The following is a 24,711-nucleotide window of genomic DNA, read 5'->3' as shown; positions in this document are numbered from 1 at the left end:
TAAAAAATAAATAATAATAAAAAAAATATATATATATATATATATAAAGCCTGTTTCAACTATTTCAAAAGTTTTCAAAATGGGTACAAAAAATAACTGACAGTAAATAGCATTTTTCCGTTTGTAATACATTTCAAAGCCTACTTTTACTCAAGAAAAGAGTTAAATCTGTATTTCTATTTTGTTTGTAAAACAAACAACTTTGAACTGGATACATACATTGGTAAATGGAGTCGCTGTTGTTGCACTTTCCTCCATCGTTGTTCCAAAAGTTGATTGTGGGTCTTGTGACTCTGCTTAGTTGACATTTGTAACAAATGATGATTATTGTTTTTATTGTTATTATCTTTTCTCAGAACAGACGCACCTGTAAAGAGACATGTTTTTAAATTGGAAACGTGATACATATGAATATGTTTCTAGAAGGCTACTTACCATTGAGATAAAACGTGCCTTTTTCGCTTACTTTTTCCAGCGCTTATTTTACTAATAGAATCCTCTTGACATTATCCTCATTGACTTTTGTGCGGCATGTTTCGGCGCGTCGTTGCCATAGATACAGCACCACCAAGTCACCAGTCAGGAAAGGGGCGGGGCTTGTCGTCTTTTTTTCCCTATGTACTTTTTTTCCCCTGAACTCGCGTTTAACTTGCAAATAATTGACAGAGGGTTCGTGGGAAAACAGCCAATGACTAATAATACAACAAAATATATCAAATATTATATAATATATCTATAAGAGAATATGCGACTTTCAATTTTGAAGTTGGGTCGCACAATTTGCTTTTATTAACAGATATCCTAGGTCCCCAAGAATGTTTTTTAACCCTATTTTGCAGCCTCTTGTGCACATTTTTGTCTGTAGTGGGGGAGTAGTGTGAGTTTTTGGTGTTGGTGGTGGTAGCAAAAAAAACGTTTACTTTATTTTTTATTTACAATGAACTGATTCTGCATTCAGAATATGCACTCCCTATTAATTAAGTAAAAGAGTCGAATACTTTTACCAGTCTTTTTTTTTAATGCAAGTATGAAGTATCTATCCTTATAATTAAGTAGCGTGTGTGTACCTTGTCTGGTCATAATTCAGATTGGGTCGACTGTTTCTGTTGCAGTAACTAAAACCACTGCTAGGGAGCAGCAGAGTTATATCGAGGCTCTGACCCGCCCAATAAACATATCTGTCAGAGGGAGAAGAAGAAGGAGCTTCCGTCGCTGATCGTTTGTAGCAAGTTGCTAATGGTGAGAAGAAGCCTCTCGTTTGAAGGTATTTTCAGTGCAGTTTTAATCGGAAACTAAATAATTGTTGGTCTGGGTTATGCACCAACACCCGTTCCAAAGGTTTGTGGGTGATTTGAACCGACCAAGTGGAGGCTGTGTTCTGTATTTGGTGCTGTACTGTTGTCAGGCTTCATTGTTTTGTTGTTATCAGAGGCCCGACTGTATATTTCCGGTACCATTTTGCAGTTACACGACGATCTTATCATTTTAATAATAACAAGGTTTTGCTTCAGACTGTTAATTCAGAACACTTGTATTTTAAGGATATTATCACCATGAGCTATGCAGAGAAACCAGACGACATAACGAGGGACGAATGGATGGATAAACTCAACAATGTCCACATCCAGAGAGCTGATATGAACAGACTTATTATGAACTACTTGGTGACAGGTGCGGTACTCAAAATGAATTTTCATGAGCCGAGAGCGATGCAAACAAAAGCAGAGAATATGACACCTGGCTGTTTTTGTGCACCAGAGGGCTTCAAGGAGGCGGCGGAGAAATTCAGAATGGAGTCTGGGATCGAGCCAAGTGTGGACTTGGAATCCCTTGATGAGAGAATAAAGATCAGAGAAATGATTCTGAAGGGGCAAATCCAGGATGCCATTGCGCTCATCAACAGTCTGCATCCGGAGCTGCTGGATACCAATCGCTACCTGTACTTTCACTTGCAGGTAATTTTGCCCATCCATTATCTCAGTGGTCAGCAGTTGTTGTTTTGACTCGTGTGTGTGCATCAATTTAATTTGCATTTGCAGCAGCAGCATCTTATTGAACTCATTCGCTTGAGGGAGACGGAAGCTGCCCTGGAATTCGCCCAGTCCCAGTTAGCAGAGCAGGGGGAGGAGAGTCGAGAATGTCTGACTGAGATGGAGAGGACGCTGGCTCTGCTGGCGTTCGATAACCCCGAGGAGTCACCGTTTGGAGATCTGCTCAATATGATGCAGAGACAAAAGGTAACGTTCAAATATAAAAGCATATGCCCATCGCTTCCCTTCAATGATTGCAACATATGCTTGGTTGCTATATATCATAAAAGCAGGGCTTTGAGATTGTTTGATTATAAGAATTGTATACTAAATGTGCTATATATATATATATATATATATATATATATATATATATATATATATATATAAACATTAGGGATGGGAATCTGAATGTCTCACGATCCAATTCCGGTTTTTGGGTGCTCGATTCGATTCAGAATCAATTTTCGATTAAGAGCGATTTTGATTCAAAATGATTTTATTGACAATGATTTTTGCTTCAATTTATAGATGTTCAAGGAATCGTAATGATCTACTCCAGTCTTGAAAAAAGAAAGAAAGAAAATCGATTTTGGGACATTTAAAATCGATTCTGAATCGTACTAAATGAGAATCACGATTCTTATGAGAATCGATTTTTGGCACACCCCTAATATATATATATATATATTAATTATATATATATATATATATATATATATATATATATAATTAATTAATTTTTGTAAAAAATCTTATTAAAAAATAAAAAATCGAATTCGCTGTGTGAAGGAACTAAAAAAAAAAAAAAATCAGGAATACATATAAGTTTACACTGATGTTTAAATCGCAATATATAAAATTATAATCGCAACCTTTGTGATTTAATTACTGCCGTGAAATGAATTTTGATCCATATAGCCAAATTGTAATTAAGTAAATAGGTAGTAGGAAAATAAGATTGTTACCCATGATATATTTGTTTGTCTTTCAGGTGTGGAGCGAAGTGAATCAATCTGTGCTCGATTATGAAAATCGGGAGTCAACACCCAAGTTGGCCAAACTCCTGAAGCTGCTGCTGTGGGCTCAAAATGAACTTGATCAAAAGAAAGTCAAGTATCCCAAAATGACAGACCTCAGTAAGGGGACCATCGAGGAGCCAAAATAATGAAAGCATAAAATGGACACATTTCTGGTATCAATTTGTACCCCAAGAAAATGACAGATCATTTTTGTCCCCTAAAAAGTTTTCCCTTTTATTACGTTGAACTGGATCGATACAATTTTAAAATGACCTCTCCCTCAATGAACGTGTTATTTTACTTGGTGTTATCATTTAGATATACTGAGCGAAATCAGTTTTTTCTTTTTCCTATTTACATGTACACTAGTTTTTTTTTTTTCTGTCTATTGGCAGGGAAAGTTGGTATTGGAAGGTGAATAAAGCCTAAATTAGGCTGTCAGTCTGTGTGTGACCATTAAGGTATGCTTCCAGTGAAAATGATTGGCTGCGTGTGCATGTCCTCAACAAACGCTTCCACATGTCGGCAACCAGACGCTTGGGATGATTCTAAATACGTGGTTGACAATAACTTTCCTCTTAATGGCTGAAAAGGTTACGAAGGCAACTGCAGACACAAAGACACACGGATGCTATTATGTACAGGAGTGAAATAAGCTGCTCTTTTATTATATCTGCTGTGCTTCCGTTCGCTGTTATTTTATTTTGCAATAAATGCAAGTTTTACAATTTTACGAAAGCTTGGCGTGTTTGATCCCGACACAGGGATGCGCTCGCGTACAACTTCCCAACAGTTACTGAGTCAAGACACATATTTTACAATGGAACAATCTTAACGGCACACCACGAATGAAAGTGCCACAAAAAGTGGATGCATTCCACTTACAAGATAATTGTACGTTCTGCCATCTAGTAGAATACATTTAGTTGTTTGTCACAATGTTGCTGGCATAGATGCAGCGGCTGTTGGAAGTGTGCACACCCCTGTTCATATCAATTTTTGTGATGTAACAAAAAGAGCCCAAGATAAATCGCCTCAAAACATTTTACACCCAAAATGTCCACCATGTCATTCATTGTGTCCATCTTATCAGCAAGGCCACATAGTTTGCTATTTGCACGTTCATTGTCTGTTTGCAGCTAACATTAAAAACAATTCTGAGAACTGCATTTAATCTTTTTTTTTTTAAAGCTACTTTTTTCTCTTTACTTTGCGAATGTCTTAGTAAATAAAATTGCTTTGCATAAAATTTGCATGTCTCAAAAAATGATATTGACGTGTTGAACCTGGGTCAGGAAGTAATGCTTTCAGCAGCTGAAAGTTAACACGTGTTGTTTACATATCCGCAGGCTGCTTCTCTTAAAAATGATTCTTGAAAATGCTACTTTTACTTGTTTAAAAGGAAAAAAAAATCTCTTTTTACTTTGCGAATGTCTTAGTAATAAAATAAAAATAAAATGGCCTTGCCTTGCATAAAATGTGCAAGTTTCAAAAACGATAGTGGGAAGTATGCGTAATCAGCAGCATCTGAAAGTTAACACGTGTTCTTTACATAACCGCAGGTTCCTTCTGTGTGTTCACGTAAGTCAATTTCACACATGCCCCACAGCATCCTTCGTATGATCGCATCCGCAGCTGCTCCTCGGCGCAAGTGTCACCGTAACGTCGACCTGCAAAGTCAAAGTACATCAGGGTGGAAAAAAAGAGGAACTACAGCGATGGTTGACCTATATTGGATATTTTAATCGGGTGGTGTGGTTGGAGTTTTGCTGTGGTGAAATCACTTCCTGGTTGAGCGCCCTCTACCGATCACTCAAAGACGCGCAGGGGTAAAAACCGACACGTGGATTTCTCGTCAGTGGGGCATCAGGACAGTCTCCTTCCCTCAGTTTCCGGTCGGCTGTTCGTGAGGCGTTTTCACGGCTAGATATGAGTCTCCGAACGCCGAAAGCCCGCCGTGTATTTCTGTCTGCGCTGCAGGAAAGAAATTGAAGGCAACGGTCGAGGCTGCCGCGAAAATCTCGGGCAGCGCGTTGGTTGAATGGCAGTGATTCAAAAATATGGCAAGAACTGTGATCCAGATTTGCTTTGTCACAAGGAGAACCATCCGGGCGACAAGACTGGAGTCCCGAGATGTCATAAGAAGTGGGCCGAACACAACAATAACTGGTCAAGGTAACGTTTGTGTGCGAGTGTGGGTGAGCCATTCAAACATTTTCTGTACCGATTGTTGATCTGTCAAGGTAGTTGCTATCGATAACTTGAGAGTTAAACAAACGATTCCACTTATCATGAAATGACATGTAGTGGAACTTAAATGTCGTTTAGTTGTTAACGTTTGCTTCTCTGAGTTAGGAGGCGCTAACTTACTCAGTGTGCCTCCTTTATGTGAAAACAAATGCAACGGACGAAATATAATGAATATGACGTATTAAAAACTCACATCACACCACTAAAAAAAAAAGTCACAAAAAGTGTAGACTGTATACTGTAATAAGATTTGTGTCTCAGTTTACTCACAAATGTTATTAGCCTGCCTGTCTCTATTCGTCACTGGCCAACTTTAGATAGATGAACAAAATTTTAGGACCAATTTAGTCAAGTTGGATAATTTTCTACAGTCAACCTTGTTCAGGCAATGGCAAGCTTATTTGTATAGCACACACAGTGATTCAAAGCACCTTACATCAAATATTAAAAGCGTCAACGCACAATTAAAAACTGTTTATTAGAATGAGGACATAAAACAGTAGGAGTGTTAGAAAAAAATCTATTTGGCAATATATCGCGGTATTACAGCGCGCAATTCTCAAATCAATTCGATATGTAGCTGAATCGATTTTTTTTTATGGGAATATTCAACAAACCCTCTTAGGGTTAGGATTCACACATTAAGCATGTAAGAATGTTATATTAATGGAACATTAAGCCTTGGTATTTTATTTCAGTGCTGTTCAAACATGAAACGGACTGCGACTTGTTTGTTAAATGCAGTGGCTCAGTTATAAGCCTGAATTTTCAGATACATAAATACATTTTCATACAAATCTTACAGTGTACATGTACAAGTTTACTGATTAGTATTTTCTAAATTTGAGTTTTAAAAAATTCGCAATAATTAATTTATAGATTCGTATCGGGATTAATCGTCTCCGGTTTGCTCCCGCATTCCAAAAACAGGCATACAAATAATTGCTGGTAATGAAGTGTAATTGGATCGTTTTCTGCAGTACACCCGATGATCTCTCACTGCACACTAATTAGGAATCACTGGCATCAGTTCAAACAAGTCTTGCTCCCTTTCTTTTGTGAAGGTGAATTGTCAACACAAACTCAATTAAGTTTTTTTGTCAAGAGAACTTTAAAAACAACTGTAGCAGAAAAATAGTTTTGTACATCAACCAAAATTGATCTGAAGACAATTAAAAATGCATGACTGAAAAACACAAATAAAACTAAAAACAGTACAAACAAACACAATTTCATGCTGTGCTGAAAGCCAAGGAGTACAAGTAAAAAAAATAAAAAATAGACAGTGAAGACCCATGTCACATATAAAACTGTCATCATGTTCGAACCCGTGCAGGCCAGTGGCGAGGATATGGACGGTGGTGCTTTTGCTCGGTACCTGCCTCCTCTACTGTGCCCGGGTGGCGATGCCCATTTGTGCCGTCAGCATGGCAGAGAAGTTCAACTGGAGCAAGAAGGAGTCTGGCATGGTTCTGGGCAGCTTCTTCTGGGGTTACTGCTTCACACAAGTGTTTGGAGGCTACGTCAGCGACCGGTGGGTGTCGTCATGTGTCGATGTTTGGATCGGGTTGATGCTAATGCGCTACTTCTCTTTTGTGCTCACAGGGTGGGAGGAGAAAAAGTCCTCTTGCTCTCTGCTGCTGCTTGGGGCTCCATGACAGCCTTCACTCCCATCTTGGCTCATTTTTGCTCCCAGCCAATCTTCTCAATGACACTGGCCCGCTTCCTCATGGGCCTTTTACAAGGTGAACTGGCTTGATTGCGCAATGACAACCAATTGTCATAATCTCGGCAGGATGACCGCGTTTACAAGAATGCTTCATCAGACCTGTATTGTAGTTGTTTGGCCAGTCCTGCAAGTAATTGTGTTTGCGCTAAATAGTCCGGGAACTGGATTTGCTCTATAGAGCCGATTCTGACTCACTCTTAACTAGACCTGGGCAACCTAATGACATCCAGTACACAGCATTGCATGATAAAAAAAAAAAAAAAAGGACTTTTACTGCTATGGAGTATTCAATTCAATTCAACTTTATTCCGGACTGTTGGTCCAATGTAAACAAACATAAAACAGAGAAACACAATAAAACAATTAAAAAAAAACAGGGGACAGTTATTAGACAATCATACTGATTTTAACCCTTAAAAACAGAAAGAATGCATAATAAAAAGGCAATGTTAATCAAAACGGCAAGAAAAAGCACGCGCATGTTACTCGCTAACTGACCAATGGTGAGAATCCAACCCAGTTTTAGCGGGAAAACTCTGCTCCTTCAGTATTGCAGAGTGCCAATGTAAATTGCGCTTTATGGTTTATTTTGATTCGCAAAGAAGTTTTGTCTGGTTATTTATGATTGTATTAGGTTATGTATTGTGTACAGACAGAGCTGTTGTGAAAGTGCTATATAACAATAAAGGAACTTTTTGAGAATTCTCATACAAATTGAATCGGAAAAGACTGAAGAATAAGAAGATTGCAAGTTCCCTGATGTTGCACAATTCGTTTTGAGCGACGGTCGAGTTTGCATACCTCAGTAATGACGCGGTGCACTTGGTCTCATTTGGAAGCTGCAACAACAAAAACACTTGATTGTGCATCTTCGTCTAGATTAGTATACTTTGTTGTCGTTGATTATTTGCGCTATATTGATTGCAGGTGTTCATTACCCTTCTTTGGCGAGCCTGTGCTCTCAGAAGGTGGTGGAGAGTGAGCGAGGCTTCCTCATGAGCACCGTGGGCAGCGGATCCTATTTAGGGTGAGTCGCGTCTTGCGCAAGGAACATTTCGCGCAGAGGGGGGCCATCGCAACACTGTGTGACCTTTTGCAGCACGCTCGTGATCGGAGGGGCTGGTTCCCTCATGTTGGACCTGTACGGCTGGGAGAGTGTCTTCTATGTGTCGGGTCTGCTGGCCGTAATGTGGGCTTACTGCATGTGGAAATACTTACTCCGAGGAGAAGGCTAGTGAGGTTTTTTTTTTTTTTTTTTTTTTTTTTTATCTATTTGTGCTGTTTGGTGTCCTTTCTTATTGGAACCAATGAGGTCAACGTCCTCTCGTATGCAAACTTGCTATGTGTTCTTTTGTACTCGCAGGGCCAATCATCACTCTGGAGTCCCTAGGAAGTGGTGGTCCACAGTCCAAATTGACCAAAAGGCATTGGTTGCGGCTCTTCAAACAACCTGCGGTCTGGTGAGAAACGGATTGAGAGACCGTGCATGCGTGGAGAACATGTGTAAAATCCGCTTGGTCCATGTTAAAGAGTTTACAGGCACAGTTTTGACCATTTCTGTTTGTAAACCAACAATTCAAAATGGACTCCTCCCATGGTTCAACCCTTACGAGCTCAACGTAGGGATAATAGTTCAAAACCACATTCGCCTTGGAACGATGGCGAAATAATCAGGACAAGTGTGGAGCTAACAGTTTTCAAGAACAAAAGAGCCAATAGCGTGCGTAGCTTCCCAAAAAAACACTCTGTGATGCCTTCAGGGCCGTCCAGAGCGTCGGAAACAACATAACCCGCAACCAAAAGGTTGCTACAGCCTTTTGGCTTAGCTTCACTTATTGCCAGGTGTTAATATCCATCCATCATCTACCGCTAATCCGGGGTCGGGTCGCGGGGGCAGCAGCTTTAGCAGGGAAGCCCAGACTTCCCTCTCCCCAGCCTCTTCAGCCAGCTCCTCCCACGGGATCCCAAGGTGTTCCCAGGCCAGCCGAGAGACGTAGTCTCTCCAGCGTGTCCTGGGTCGTCCCCGGGGCCTCCCACCGGTGGGACATGCCCGGAACACCTCTCCAGGGAGGCGTCCAGGAGGCATCCCAACCAGATGCCCGAGCCACCTCAACTGGTTCCTCTCAACGCGGAGGAGTAGCGGCTCGACACTGAGTCCCCCCCGGATGACCGAGCTTCTCACTCTATCTCCAAGGGAGAGCCCGGGATACCCTGCGGAGGAAACTCATTTTGGCCGCTTGTATCCGGGATTTTGTTCTTTCGGTCACGACCCACAGCTCGTGACCGTAGGTGAGGGTAGGAACGTAAATCGAGAGCTTTGCCTTTCGGCTCAGCTCCTTCTTTACCACAACGGACCGTAAATATAAGGATATAAAAAAAAGTTCGACCCTCTATATTGCCGTGTTACCCTTGTCAATGTGACTTAACCTAGCATGTGGCTAAATCAGCAAGCTAACATTTTCTTTTCTGTTTGGCATTTACCTGTCGAATAAGCAAGCAGGCCAACTCTGCGTCGCTCTTCAGTCCGAGCCGCTCCTTCAGACCTCGGAAGCGGGTAAATGCCAAGTCGAGATTTACTCTCCTTTTCGAACGTGCGTTATCCGCTGCACGTTTTGTTTGTGGTATACTTAATTTTTTTTCACTCCAGTCACTCAACTTAGCATCCCGTCTGCCTACAGTGACGTTGGACAGTGCCTTTAAGGCTCAGTTGGATCCAGCACCTTATTGGCAGCAACATCCTCTTGCTAAAATCTTCATCTGCTTAGGCTCACCAGTCATCAGTTTAACTGTCTTCAAATTTATGAAGTTGACCTCCACCCATGTCTCACCTCATGTTTTAATGTAGCATACGAGTTATATTCCCCATTTCATAAAATAAGGAAAAAAAAACTTTTTAATCATGGTCTCAATGACATCAACTTTTCAGACTACAGATTTTTTTACGTAATATCCAAAACAGGTCATTTAAATTAAATTACTCTTTTTTTTTTTTTTTTACTTTCATGAATTGTTTTAAATGTTAAACCAGGAATGTTGTATAGTTTGCTATTTACACGACTCAATCACTCAAGTTTTCAAATGCCACATTATTTGTAAGGTTTGTTTTTCAACTTCCAAGCAATTTCTCTCTGGTCTGGTTTCCTTTATTTTATGATAATCGATTTGCTTTAATGGGAAAACAACAGCACATAGAGAAACTTTGGCTCTGAACAACTACCCCCCAAAAAAATCAACATATTGTACCTTGTGTGTGTTTACATCTACATCGTGTTACCAATGAATGTTCTCATTGATTTATGCGTGTTTCTCTATTTTGTTTTATTTGTTGACCAGCGCCGTGATCATTACTCACCTTTGCACAGCAAGCACCTTCTTCACTTTGTTGTCATGGCTGCCAACCTTCTTTAAAGAAACGTTCCCTTATGCCAAGGTAACCTGAGCCATTTTAGGAGGAGGGCAAAAACAATGAAGGCACACTTGTGATTAGGGGGGTTAGAATTTTTTTTTTTATTCTGCAATATATCGCGATATTACAGCGCTCAATTCTCGAATTGATTCAATATGCGGCCGAATGGATTTTTAAACATCAATTTTTTAAAGGGAATATTCAACAAAACGTCTTACTTAGGGTTAGGATTCACACATTAACTCTTTGACTGCCAGACGTTTTCAGAAAAGGGATGCCGTGGGTGCCAGCCGATTTAAGCATTTTTGACTTATCTTTCAAGGTTCACAGAAAATTATGTGTTTGGACTATGGAAACACACATAGTACCAAATGAAAGATTGGACTCTCATCTTTCATCAGAAAAAAAAGTTTGTTTCTACCGTATTCCGTTTTTCAGTAATCAACAATAGAAAATGGTTAGTTTCATCTCTGTTTTGAAAAAAAAAACGTCTTTTAACGTCTTTGGCACTCCTCCATAGGATTTTACTAAACGTTATTTAACGTTTTTGGCAGTCAAAGAGTTAAGCATGGAAGAATGTTATATTAATGGAACATTAAGCCTTAATATTTGATTTCAGTGCTGTTCAGACATGAAACAGACTGCAACCTGAATTTTCAGATAAATACATTTTCATACAAATCTTACAGTGTACATGTACAAGTTTACTGATTAATATTTTCAAAATTTGAGTTTAAAAAAAAAATCGCAATAATCAATTTATAGATTCGTATCGGGATTAATCGGTATCGAATCGTGACCTATGAACCGTGATACGAATGGAATCGCCAGCTACTTGGCAATTCACACCCCTACTTGTGATAAATCTCTTTTAGAACCAAGTACATGCCCAACTATATTGTGTGGATGAATAAACATAAAACCGAGGGTTTATACCCTTGTTATGATTACGCAATGCTTTCTCCAGGGATGTGATTTTTCCGCTAATTAAAACTTTTTTTATCCCCCCCCCCCCAAAAAAAAATCAATTTTTTTTATTTTTTTATTTTTTTATTTTTTTTTTAGTAGTTCATTGTGTATGCACATGACTCCGACAGATAACATCTTCTGCTATAACAAAGACATTTGTGGTATGTTCTAATATGAGTTACTTTTCATTTGGTCATGATACAATTATTTGTTCATGAAATTTGAACCCCTCAACATTATTTATGTGTTAACTTAGTAATCACATTAGTTAGATATGATGATATTCTCAGTGATAGTTTTTAAAAGCAAAGGCAGTCCAATGTTTTTGAATGTGACTGATTTTGAGTTGACTAAAACTGCCATTTTATATGGGATAGTTCAATATACATTGAAAATTTATGCTGTTGTTTTGTCTATTTCTTTGTCATGTGAGTGCATTGAAAGGACCTAGCTGGGTGCCAGCGGCCCCCAGACCCACGGCTAAATTTTCAGATAATTTCACTTTGGTCAAATCACATCCCTGTTTCTCTGTGCTTGTCCATCATAATAAGCTAATTTACTTAAATTGCTTTTTTTTTTTTTTTGGAGACATGTCAAATCGGTAAAATTACCGAATGAACAATACTGAGCTCTCCAAAAAAACAAAAAAAACGTTCGTTACTAATACTATATGACTACGCTTCTCTCCTCGTCATGGACAGCAGGCATTACAGTAATGGCAGCAGACAAGACTGCTATTGTGGAGGAAAGTAAATGCAAAGTCATGCAAAAGATTGAAGATACAAATATGTTTTGTATGCAAACATACACACCCCTCCAAAGAACAACGAGGTCAGCTCTTTTGTTGTTGTTGTGTACTGAAGACATTTAATCCAAATACAATTGTTTCATATTCATCTTTTGACGTGGAAGCCCAATATCTTCTTCAGCATTCAACAAAAACATAAATTGACTATGCCATTCCAATACTTTTGGAGGGGGATTGTTTTCCTCTTCAATTGTAATGAGGAAAAGTAGTACGCCGGAAGCAAAGGCATTTTAACTTGACTAAGAATGTCCATATGTGTTGTGTGGTTAATTGATAATTGTGTCCCTCCAGGGTTGGGTGTTCAATGTCATCCCTTGGTTGGTGGCAATCCCCTCGTCGCTCTTTAGTGGCTACCTGTCTGACCACCTCATAAGTAAAGGTAAAAAAAAAAGTCAACCCTGTCGGCGTCGCCGTTTTTAAATGTACTCGTTTCACTCGAACGGCTGTCCAAATGTCGTCCCAACAGGCTTTGACACGGCCTCAGTGAGGAAGTTGATGCAGGTAGAGTCATCATGCAAATGTCCTGATCCTTTTCAGTTTTTGATTCGTGTGTGTTTGTACATTTGTTTCTCTAGTTTTTTTCAATGGGGGTTTCCAGTGTGTTTACTCTGCTCCTGTGCGGAAACACCACATTCTCCTGGGCCATAGCCTTTGTGTCGGCCACTATGGGCCTCACCACCTTCAGTCACAGGTATTGTCATTCTCTTCTTTCTTTATTGCCTGTTACCTTATATACTGCCCCTTGTGGTGATAGTTGGCAAAAACCTGTTATTTGTCTTGACCAAAGATTGTGTGATAGTCCTGCTCTTTGTTGTCGAAAAGTCTTTAGGATAAACCCCTTGAGATGCAACATCTGTTTATGCGAGGGTGTCCCACGCAAGAAATGCAACAGAGTTATCCATAACAGCACACCAGACGGAAAATACAGAAAAAGAAGAAGAAAATAACAACTAGATGAAATAAAATACTTATTTGGAGCATTACCCTCATGATTAGAGAATTTCTCGAGATAACTTGCCTCCCATAAAAGTGCTTCTAATTAGTGATTCTCAGCGTGGTACGAGTACCACCAGTGGTGCATGGGCTCCCTCTAGTGGTATGCAAAAGTCTCACTGAATTAAATACAACTAAAATAGAATAAAAACATGCAATACGATCAAACATTTTAGAATGACACTTGTAGCTAAGCATACATTCTGGTTGAACTTTTATTTTTTTTTAAATCCAACACAAGACATTTTTAAGTGCAGTTGATTTGTATTTAGCTTAAGTGCAGTGCATTTGCATTTACACATTTACATACATGCATTTGCATTTTGTTTTATTCAGGACATTTGTTACGTAAGTATAGTTGATTTAACTTTTAGGTACAATAGAATACATTTGCATATATTCTTAACTGTTTGTTAAAAAAAAAAAAAATCAACTTTCAATTCATTTGAATTAAACCATTATTTTTACACTCTTTTTATTTTCCAATATTTAAGCGCAGTGTTGATGCTCAAACTTAGCATCGTGTTAGAATGGCTTACAAAGAATAAAATTTATGTATCTCAGTGACACTTCCATACACTAAATACCGTACTTCCTGTAGACAGCATTTTGCAATGCTACAGAAAATCACAAATAGGCGAGTTTGTCTTTGAATAACTAAGGATAGGTTTTCAGAAAAATCTGGAATCTGCAAATAGTTGAATATGCAATATATAATAATAATAATAATAATATCCACAGTATTTATCCAACTGGATTTTCTTCTGCATGCAAATGCACAACTTGATAACACAATGACTGACAATGAGTGATTGTTGTACCTTGTGGGAGTTACGGAAAACAATGGGTCGAAATTGAAGACGTACACACTGCCAAAAGTGACCTTTTTTAGATTCCAAGTAATGTTGGAACCACAAAATGGGTTTGTACGTTCCAAATAAAATTATAACCGCAAATATTTTGAAAATCACTGAAGAGTTTAGTAACGTTTTTGCCGTAACAGTTGTTTTGTGTGTGTGTGTGTGTGTGTGTGTGTGTGTGTGTGTGACAAAACTGCTGACACACTGGGTTCAATGTGGCATACCGGGTCGATCACATTCCAACACAGAAAGAAATAAAGTGTATCTTATTTGCATTCCATCTCTAGAAAAGTCATGGTTCAATGACAAATACAAGCCGCATGTTTTATTTTCTCTGCTCTATGAAGGGGATTAAAATCGCGGCAACAAAATGGCAGCATTTCTGTGTCAAAACAGTTGCTGCTTATTAGAGAATGGATTTCTGATCATTGTACATGAGCTCATTCACTGCCATTGACGGCTATAGACGTCAAAAATTCATTTGAACTATTTCTATTAGTTAAAAAAAAAAAATCCTACTTTTATTGTTTTATTTTATTTATTTATTTTTTGTACAAATCATTATACTCATGTACGTCTTTACATTGTGACAGTTTTAACAAATTGACAAAAAGTGATTTCTTAATTTTTTTTTAACTCATTCACTGCCATTGATGGCTATAAATGTAAAAAAATCATTTGAACTATTAGTTTAACATTTTTTCCCACTTTTGTTAACAAGAGTATGAAAACCTAGTGTTTTTTTATATTGTATTAGGACAGATATAAAAATGTGTGATTAATCGTGAGTGAAGTCATGCGATTAATTACCATTAAAAATAGTACTCGCCTGACGCCCCTAATTTTTTAATAATCTTTTCTTTAAAATAAAATATTAAAAAAAGAAAAAGAAACCAGGCGATTACAATTTGTAATCGTAATTATTTGCATTACTTCACTAGTTAACTCACGATTAATCACACATTTTATATCTGTTCAATAAAAAAATTCTAGGTTTTCATACTCTTGTTAACAAAAATGGAAAAAACTAAACTCATAGAAATAGTTCAAATAAATTTTTGACGTCTATAGCCGTCAATGGCAGTTAAAAGCTGAAATCAAGACATACCGTTTGCCCCTCGAAGGTCGGGGAATTGCAACTTGTGATGCTTTGGTCTCAAACTGCATTCATAATTGGCACTATTTTTCTATGTGTGCTATTTTTTTTTTTTTTATCTTCAACATGTTTCCACATCTATTCCTCATCGTATTGTCCCTCATATTTGACAGTAATCAACTGAAAGAGGTGAGCTAATGACACTTTTTCTTTACAGTGGTGTTTCTGTCAACGTTCAGGATCTTGCTCCATCTTGCGCAGGGGCCTTGTTTGGTAAGTGAAAAACATTGCGTGCATGAATAACTCAACAGGAGGATCATTTTGTATCAAAGTTGAACACAGCCTTCGTGTGTGTGTGTGTTTTTGACAGGTGTTATGAACACATGCGGGGCATTCTCAGGTGAGTTTCTTTCATTTGACAACAGCGGTGAAAACAACATCAATCTTTCCACACATTTTTTGGTCACCTTTTTAACACACGCTTTAGTCAAATAATTAATCCGCCGCTCAAAATGCTGACTTTGAGCTCACGCGCCCGCTGTCAGCGGCGGCGCCTCCCGCGCGTCATGTTTGTTTCATCAAGAAAACAGATGAATAATGGACGACGCGCAATGACAGACAGTGGTCGGTCCTGGGAGGCAGGGATGTGATTTTTCCGCTAATTCGCGGAATTCCGCTTTTTTTATCCCCCCCCCAAAAAAAATTCCAATTTTTTATTATTATTATTTTTTATTATTATTATTTTTTTTTATAGTAGTTCATTGTGTATGCACATGACTCCGACAGATAACATCTTCTGCTATAACAAAGACATTTGTGGTATGTTCTAATATGAATTACTTTTTTATTTGGTCATGATACAATTATTTGTTCATGAAATTTGAACTCTTCAACATTATTTATGTGTTAACTTAGTAATCACATTAGTTAGATATGATGATATTCTCAGTGATAGTTTTTAAAAGCAAAGGCAGTCCAATGTTTTTGAATGTGACTGATTTTGAGTTGACTAAAACTGCCATTTTATATGGGATAGTTCAATATACATTGAAAATTTATGCTGTTGTTTTGTCTATTTCTTTGTCATGTGAGTGCATTGAAAGTACTTAAAAACACGGAAACCTGGACATAGCTGGGTGCCAGCGGCCCCCAGACCCCCGGCTAAATTTTCAGATAATTTCACTTTGGTCAAAACACATCCCTGTGGGAGGGCGTCGCAATTAACTCATTCACTGCCATTGACGGCTATTGACGTCAAAAATTCATTTGAACTATTTCTATTAGTTTAACATTTTTTCCCACTTTTGTTTTGTTTGTATGCAAACCTAGAAAAAAAAATACTGTACATTTAGAACAGATATAAAATTTGTTAACTGGTGAAGTCATGCGATTAATTATTATTTAAAAAAAATAATCGCCTGGGTTTTGATAATCTTTTCTTCAATTTTTTTAAATTACAATTACTTAAAAAAAAAAAAAGAAGAAGAAGAAAAGACTATTAAAAATTCAGGAGTCAGGCAATTGAATTTTTCGTAATTCATCGCGTGACTTCACTAGTTAACTCACGATTAATCCCAAATTTTATATCTGTTCTAAACGTACAATATTTTTTTTCTAGGTTCTATACTCTTGTTAACAAAAGTGGAAAAACATGTTCAACTAATTGAAATAGTTCAAATGAATTTTTGACGTCTATAGTCGTCAATGGCAGTGAATGAGTTAACTGTGACGTTTTCCCAGCGGCAACGCGATGCCGTCGCAGACCTTTCATCGCTTTGGCCTAATCGAATCGTTTGTGTGTGTATAGGAGTCCTTATGGTGTATTTCTCGGGGTATCTCATCGAGTCCACGGGCTCGTGGGCGTTCATGTTCGGCCTCATCACCCTCGTCAATCTGCTCGGCCTGTGCATCTTCTTGGCTTTCGCCGAGGCCCGCCGCGTCGACATCGAACCCAGCAAATTACGCCATCATCACATCCATATTTGAAATCTCCGTCCCAGACCGGACTTGGTTGTCAGCGTGGGAGGTCTGTCTGTCTACATAACCTCAGATCATAAAAAGACCAGCGCGGTGTCGGGGAACTGATCCTGGAGGCCAGCTTATTGGGGAAGGTAACTTTTCAGGATGTACAAAAAAGCACATCACGGTTAAATAGAACTTAGCTCCATTTTGTAGGAAGGGGAAATCAAATCATTTTCTACCATGTTTGTTAAAACAGTCGTTATGGCTTGACATTAGCGCTTGATAAATATATTCCGTGAATCAATCGGCGCTCTGCGGCCTCATCTTGACGTGTTTTAGAAATGCTTTCTGCCGTAAAAAGTATTTTCTTCTTCAATGCAAATTCTAATGGCCGTTATCTTGTGACTTATGCGAATAGCGGCGTTCCACTATACGAGAAACCAACACGCCCAATAAGAGACAAAATGTTTTAATCATTTGTTGTGCAATTGCGACACGCTTGTTACAGGCAAAAACCCCGTGACCCCGTGACCCCGGACTCACCTGTTACATTGCTCAGGGATGTGTGGTCAGGGTAGGCAGAGGAGGCCTGACCTCGCCACTGCATGTGATGAGTAAAAATAAATAAATAAAAACCTAATAATGATTTATTTATTTTTTTACTTTGATAATATTCTTTTTTTTTCAACATTCTAATATATTATAATATATAATAATATATAATATATTCTAATATATTTAATGAATATGTGAGATATTAAGTCTTTCTGATTGTCCAGAAAAAGGCGTGCTCCTCACAGATATAGAGATTATAAGATATAACCACTAAAGGATGGGCAGCCATCTTGAACCGGGTTCAAACAACAACAAGAATTAACATAACCTTATATTAAATATTCTTTTTTTGGGGTTTTGAACTCTGTGGAATTGATTGAAGTATAATTTAAAGCTTACAATAAAATTCAAGTTTTGACCTAATTGAAACATACCTGTATATCAAATAAATACAATCATGCCTTTTGGGTTCATATTTTTATATCCAACTTCCGAGGCGTCAGTGCCTCACCAGTCACGTCACCCCAGAAAAGCACCTTCGTCGAGTCGTAAAGTCATCAAGTGTTATTGTAACACTAACACATTTTTTTTTTTTTTTGTGCTCATGTCTGCGATTGCGTGACAAATGATTGACACCTCGTGAGTCATGCCTTCCTTCTCTGATTGGTTGCTTCCTTTTCCTGTATATCAAATTAGTGGCACAAGATGTCTCTTTCCAAAGGTTTTTTTTTCTTCTTTTTCAATCACATTCTACTGTCGTCATTTTACAGTAATATGACAAAAAGTGATTTAAAATAAACTTTTTTTTTTTTTTAAACTGCAAACTCCCCTAAAAGGTGCATACGTTTTAAGGAGTACACAAAAAGTACTTAAGCAATAGCCATGAAATTTTACACAGCGGTGGGACCTTGGGCAAAGAGAAATCCAGTCAAATTCTGACAAATCCAGAAATGTGTCTTCACTTTTGCAAACAGTTTGAGATGTTCTGCATTTTAAAAGCCTTTATTTCTCAGTACAATTTGGGAATCTTAGTGGCAAGGCATGCACAGGACAGGAAGTCGGAGGCTAGTGTTATGATATCATGGGAACGGGGTGGGAATAATGAGGCATTAAATTGATTGTTAAGAATGTTGTCAATTTCATTTGTATCGAATGTCTCTTGAAACAATTGAGGCTAATTAATCAATGGGTAATTCCCCCCATTGATAACCAAGTACCTACATTTTCATCCCTACTGTTGATCCGGATTTGGATTTAGATCTTAGCCTTCGGATGTTCCTCATTTCCAGAAAGTGCTTCTGCCATGTCGTCTCATTCCAAACTGCGTCAAGCATTTGCTTGTTCTGCCTCTTCCTTGTGTTTTTTTTGCGTGAGGTGTCGTTGGCAGCAGCTCTGATGTCCTGTAACTGTTTGTTCCCCGTCGCCATGGTGACACGTCGGCTTCTGGCGAGGTGAAGAAGCTTTGAGCTCATGAGTGCGTCCTACCTGTTTGCTTTCTCAACAAACATTTGAAAGACCAAAGTTACTGAAAATGAGCTTTTTGATGTCGTTTTTAATGCAGTAGAAATACCTCACTTAATTATTCTGAATAGCATACTTATATATTTGTATGGCTTAAGATGCATTTGGTATATTTTTAGAGAGTATAAATATTTTAAGTTGCGAAAGGGGAAAAAAGCCTGCTCAACGTGACTTTATTGACTTTATCGCACTTCTCGTCATCGCCGAAATTCGGCTTACTTGGAAGCCGTCGTCTCTTCCCTCTTTCGTCGCACCTTCTTCTTTGCTTTGCTGTGAACTTGCTGCACGCAGACATGATGAATGTTGCACCTTGTTGCAAGAAAATGGGAGATCGTCTTTGTAGAAGAGCCAAGACTTTTTGTTGTGTTCTGTTGTCGCACATGTAGAAATTGTAAATGAGTGCTTGTAGCATTTGGTCTTGCCGTTGGAAGTTTTCGGACCCAGTTCAGGTGCTTAGTTGACTTTGCCAATCTATGCATTTATGTTTTTTGTGCCTGCTTGGAAATCACACTGATCATTGTGTCATTACGTATCAGCTTGACCTTTACATACAAGGGCACATCTTTTTCTGCGTCTTGTAATGGGCTTTTTTTTTTTTTCAATCCACACCACATTCCTTGCCTCAAATTTGGTCACTGTTTTGTATCACAGTGAAAATATCATTCCCATTTGTAATCACAAACAACTTCTGTGTAGGGTCAGCAATAAAAAACAGGATCAAGTCATAGATTTCAACATAATTTAGACTCACTCAAAGTGCACATTTTTGATGTTGTTCAATGAGAATGCCTTTAACACATTTGTTCCCATATCTATTCCTCAGATGCATTATTTGTCTTTTTATCAGTCTGTAACATTTATACAATTAGTTGCTCAGTGTGTTTTCTGAGAGTTTTGATATATAAAAAAAATGAATGTGTACTGTGATTATGCAGTATTCTAAAATTTAACTTATGCTGTTATTTAAAAGCCTGTCTTAACTTTTAATAAAAAATATTTTGTCAACATTTGTGAATTGGCTGCAATATTTGGAGAATATATTGAATATTTGAGGCATATTCTTGTAGTTTCTGTTCAATACCACTGGGAGGCAGTAGAGTGTCGATTCTAAGACAACTGCGAGGCTGGAGACTTTTTTTTTTTTTTCTGCAGCCGAACACGACTGACTTGACCTGACCTCACAATCGATCACCGCATCAGCTGTAGAACTAGTTCTACAGTAAGTCCTGGTCCCAATTGCGATCCACCCCGCCGGCCCAACATCCCAAGTCCGGCCCAGCAGGACGTGCAGTATGCGGTGGCACCATATGGCAGGATAGTGTGTGCCATGCTGGCTCGCTGGCACTGCCCGCGCGTGAATGGCCAGACACTTGTCAAAGCAGCCCACTCCTTCTCGTGGGACCCAACAGCTAGGTTGCCATAGAAACAGGTGGCCCGCGTGCTGAGGAGAAGAAAGGGAGGGGGGGGGGGGGGGCGGGTCACCAAAAGTAACAAGAAGTTCCAAGTTGGTGGGCTTGATGATCAAACAGCCTTGCACGCCACTTATTGGGTTGCTCCCCCTGACACAAAATGGCGTCGTAAAAGCAGACATAACAGTGATGAGCGGCCCACTATTTAATTAGCGGAAAGGAAGCGGAGTGCAGCAGAAAAGACGTAATAGCCACCCGCCCCCCCTCCCCCTCCCTCCTCCTCCTCAATTTGTCGGCCAGTCAGAATAACCCACTATAGGCAGAGCCCATCAGAGAGCCAGAGATACATGTAAATGAAATAGCCCCATTAATTAGTAATTAACATCAAGTTAATGACATTTCACTGTGTCGCCATCTCCACTCCTGTCCTTTCTCCTGGCGGAGGGGTTGTCTCTGCTTCCTGAGCTGAATGCTAATTAGCGCAAAAACTCAACCGCCGTAAAAAAGGGCCACCTCATAATGTGGAGGCCCGGTTGAAGAGTGGTCATTGTGTGGGGAGGATTAATCACTTTGTGGTAATAGATCAGGAGGCATTATAAGTCTGCCGCTCCTTAGAGGATTGTGATATTGGGGGCCGCTGATGGGCTTTATGTGCTAATTGCGCTGCGCCTTTTAGCTCACTCTCGGAATATCCCTTGTGACTTACTACTACTTTTAACCATTCCGACACGACGGAATTCGCTACTTTCTAATCCCTTTTTTTTCTTTTGCGAAGCCACTAAAGTCTGGAAACGTGACGCGTCGCAACGCTTTAACAAAAGTATTTTTGTCTGCTCATTACACGTACATAGGAAGGAAAACTGAAGAACGTATGGCATATATCTACTTCTAACGGGTTCCATTCTTTTGAGATGATTTTGGCCTGAGTTGAGGGGTCAGTTGGGTCACCAGACTCTCAAATTATGCAACATTGAAAAGGCTTGAATTGGGGGTGATACTTTGCTCATTGAAATGATCAACACAAAGTGGTGCCTTGAGATGCGAGTGACCTGACTTACGAGTTTTTCCAGATACAAACTGTCCATTCGTTCTTTTTTTTTTTTTGCTTGCGAGTGCAAGCTTAAAGTAACCTCGCCAGCCAGATTGATAATCGTGATTCACTCGAGGGAGTTCTTCACATGATCAATCTGGTAATTCACTAGGCAGACCCGTTCGGGAAAGGCGGGGCTTGCTGTACAGTACTTCGAGTTGATTGGACGATGCGGTATCTTTGCACATTTTGTTTTGACCAATCAAGGCAACGGATGAAAATCTCGTCTTCTGTCTCGTTTTAGGGAGGGGGAGAGGTGTGTGTGTGTGGGGTGGGGGGCACAAATACCTTTACCAGATAAAAATGCACAAAACTCCTCTCGCTGTTCACATTCAACAAGGAAACGTTATATAATTAATTGCAGCATCCGTTCGTCTGCCAGGTTTGTTTGTCCCCCCCCCCCCCCCCGATCGAAAAAAAGATCGTCTGAAAACGTATCGGCGGGAGCGGTACAAAATGTCTTCTCCGGAGTTTGTGTTTACCCAAAGGTAGCGGTGACTCTTCTTTGTGTGCATACTTTGTTTCAAGACAGAAATATGGGACAAAAGAGAGGAAAATACACCCTGTAAATTTTGACTCCCCATTTTTCAAAACACAAAATTTGTTAATAGCTAAAACCACGTCTTCTCATCCGATCAAGTAAAAATAAGTCTAGCAGAAATTCATAATGTAGTCCAGCTATTAGATGTTACAAATGCTTGAAATTCGAACTCCAAAATGTCTTTTGACAAGATAAGATGTACTAAAATCTCCGTTTTATGGACCTTTCTTTGTGTAGAGCAAGAAAGACCTTCCATATTCAAAATTGGAAGCATAGAACTGTCCTTTAGAATTAGAAGAATTAAGAAGGAACTAAGGAAGAAATTCACTAGATTCTATAGCACACCCGTTATTTTGTCTTATTGGCTCCTCTTTCCTGTCCGGCGGGGTCTGATCTATATTTGACCTTTTCATTTTTTTTTTCTTCTCTTTTTTTCTGGAGAGCTCAGTATTGTTCATTCGGTAATTTTACCGATTTGACATGTCATCATCATTGCTTTCCTTTTTTATTTTTATTATTTTTTTTTTTTTTTTTAAATTGTATGTGGGTGATTATGTGTATGTGAGTGTGTATTCATTAGTTCACCTAAAACCTATTAAAAAAAATCCCATACCGTTCACCTAAACCGAACACTTCCAGCCAGAGTCGTGAGGCCGTCAGGAAACCCGAGGAAGGACCAAAGAAAAGAAAGGAAAGTGATTTTTGACCTTTTCAAATGATCCCAATGCCCGAGCGAGCCCACTGCCGATTATCACGCCAAGCGGCGCCAATCAACACACAAGCAAATATGTTGATGTGTTGTCAATTAAACTCCATCAGCTGTTTGCCTCCTGCCACACATATGGCCGACGTTAAATCTACAGAGTAAGCCGAGTCGGCCTTGAGAGGGGCATGATTTTAATGCAACCCTGAGGGACGGGGCTCGCACCTGCGCAGTAATAACATTAAACCATGCAAAAAAAACACACTGGCCAGATGAGGACAACATTGAACTTTGTGTTTGTGTGTTAATCCCTTACTGCCTAGATTATTTGTTTTTGTGTCAAATTATACAGTACCTTATATTTCCGTATTATGGAGTTGAAGTACTCACTTTTCGTTTTTAAAAATTCACATTACCCAAAAGACTTCCCTTGTGGGGTTTTCATATTTTTTCCACCTTGTTTAATGCACCAGTTCCATCAAACGAAAATCCTTTTTTTTTTTTTTTTTGTAGCGTTGTGTTTCAAAACATACATAAAGTTCAACCTTGGTTTCATTAGACTAGAACAAAAATCTCCCAAACACGTGTGGCAAAATGTGTAATATACAATCAGTGTCGGCACAAGAACTTAAGGCTTCTGCTGAAAGCAAATAACAAAAAAAAACAAAAAAACATCAGAAAAAGCCTACTAGAACATCTGAGCTTTGTTTGGGGTTAATCAGAGGCACTTAAAAAGATGACAAGTTTGTACTGACTTGCATTTAACATACTGTACATTTAAATGGATTGATTCTGAACAGTCACATCGCCGCAATTATGAGGGTGTGCACAGTTTTGCAACCACATCATCTAAGTTGTTTAGTTTACTGGTCCTGTGTTGAGACGTGTAAGGTTTCGGAATAACAGTTCAAAACAATCCTTTGCCATTTTAGGGAGCGTCAGATGGAGGCGTCACAACTGTGTAAATATGGACAAATCTTTTCTTTACCCAACACAACAAATTAATTGCATTTTATCTCGGCAAAGATGCCGATCACACGTCCTCTATCCCGCTAGATTAGTTTAAATATAGAAGCAAACAGACTTTATCTCTGTCGGTTTGGAAGGAAATATATTTCAATTTGAAAAAGGGGAGAAAAAAAGGATTTTGCTTGGTAGTGTGCAGGTTTAGGGCTGGGTTTAAGATAATCAAATAATCGATATTGAATTGGTTTTCCTGTCGATTATCGATTATTTCGATATATCTTTTTCCCATAAATTCTTAAGAAACTAGAATTTTAAAAAATCGATTTATTTTTAAATTTTCTTGAAGTTACTGTTCACATGAATTCAAAAGTATTCTCTTACATTTATGAAAGACCTGTTTTATTGCACTTTTAGACCATTCAGAATATTTTTAATTTATAATTATTGAATTAGAATTATGAAAATATTTTCAGCACATCCTTGCTCGTAAGTGATAATAATAACAGGTGTTTGAAATTTACTTTGGAATTTAATATTTGTGGCGTTTTTATCATGTCCTTGATATTTAAGAAGAATTGATGTTCCATAATTAATATTGGATTGACGTGAAATGAATTGAATCGGGAAAAATCTAAATCGAATTGAATTGAACTCTTGTGAATCGAAATTGAATTAATTGAGGAAATTAGAATCGATAACCAAGCCCTCGTGAAAATGTGTGTGTGTGTGAAACTAAATTGATGAAACCTTTCCAAAATATTTGTTTTGTTAGCAAGCACCCAGAAGCAATATTCTGTTTGT

At 38.6% G+C, this 24,711-nt stretch overlaps 2 protein-coding genes across 4 annotated transcripts; both read left to right on the top strand.

The window, feature by feature from the left end:
* The first annotated feature begins 1,095 nt into the window (after positions 1–1,095).
* On the top strand, positions 1,096–3,493 carry LOC144056288 (glucose-induced degradation protein 8-B homolog). 3 transcript variants are annotated; one of them, XM_077572942.1, is made up of 5 exons: positions 1,096–1,239; positions 1,542–1,671; positions 1,759–1,955; positions 2,040–2,237; positions 3,025–3,493. In XM_077572942.1, the coding sequence occupies exons 1-5, from the start codon at positions 1,237–1,239 to the stop codon at positions 3,196–3,198; spliced, it is 702 nt and encodes a 233-aa protein (XP_077429068.1). In that variant the 5' UTR covers positions 1,096–1,236; the 3' UTR covers positions 3,199–3,493. The 3 variants fall into 3 exon arrangements, with proteins under 3 accessions (XP_077429068.1, XP_077429077.1, XP_077429060.1); XM_077572951.1 differs by having other exon boundaries at positions 1,124–1,264; XM_077572934.1 differs by lacking the exon at positions 1,096–1,239 and adding an exon at positions 1,288–1,450.
* A 1,139-nt stretch (positions 3,494–4,632) lies between these two features.
* On the top strand, positions 4,633–20,208 carry slc17a9b (solute carrier family 17 member 9b). Its single transcript, XM_077576960.1, has 13 exons — positions 4,633–5,227; positions 6,639–6,836; positions 6,908–7,047; positions 7,959–8,058; positions 8,131–8,261; positions 8,395–8,491; positions 10,365–10,461; positions 12,506–12,593; positions 12,681–12,715; positions 12,790–12,905; positions 15,381–15,436; positions 15,534–15,563; positions 16,971–20,208. The coding sequence occupies exons 1-13, from the start codon at positions 5,094–5,096 to the stop codon at positions 17,147–17,149; spliced, it is 1,401 nt and encodes a 466-aa protein (XP_077433086.1). The 5' UTR covers positions 4,633–5,093; the 3' UTR covers positions 17,150–20,208.
* The last annotated feature ends 4,503 nt before the right edge of the window (positions 20,209–24,711 follow it).

Source organism: Vanacampus margaritifer, chromosome 1 (assembly GCF_051991255.1).
Source record: "Vanacampus margaritifer isolate UIUO_Vmar chromosome 1, RoL_Vmar_1.0, whole genome shotgun sequence".
NCBI classification, from domain to species: domain Eukaryota; kingdom Metazoa; phylum Chordata; class Actinopteri; order Syngnathiformes; family Syngnathidae; genus Vanacampus; species Vanacampus margaritifer.
This window is presented reverse-complemented; position numbering and strand designations above follow the sequence as displayed.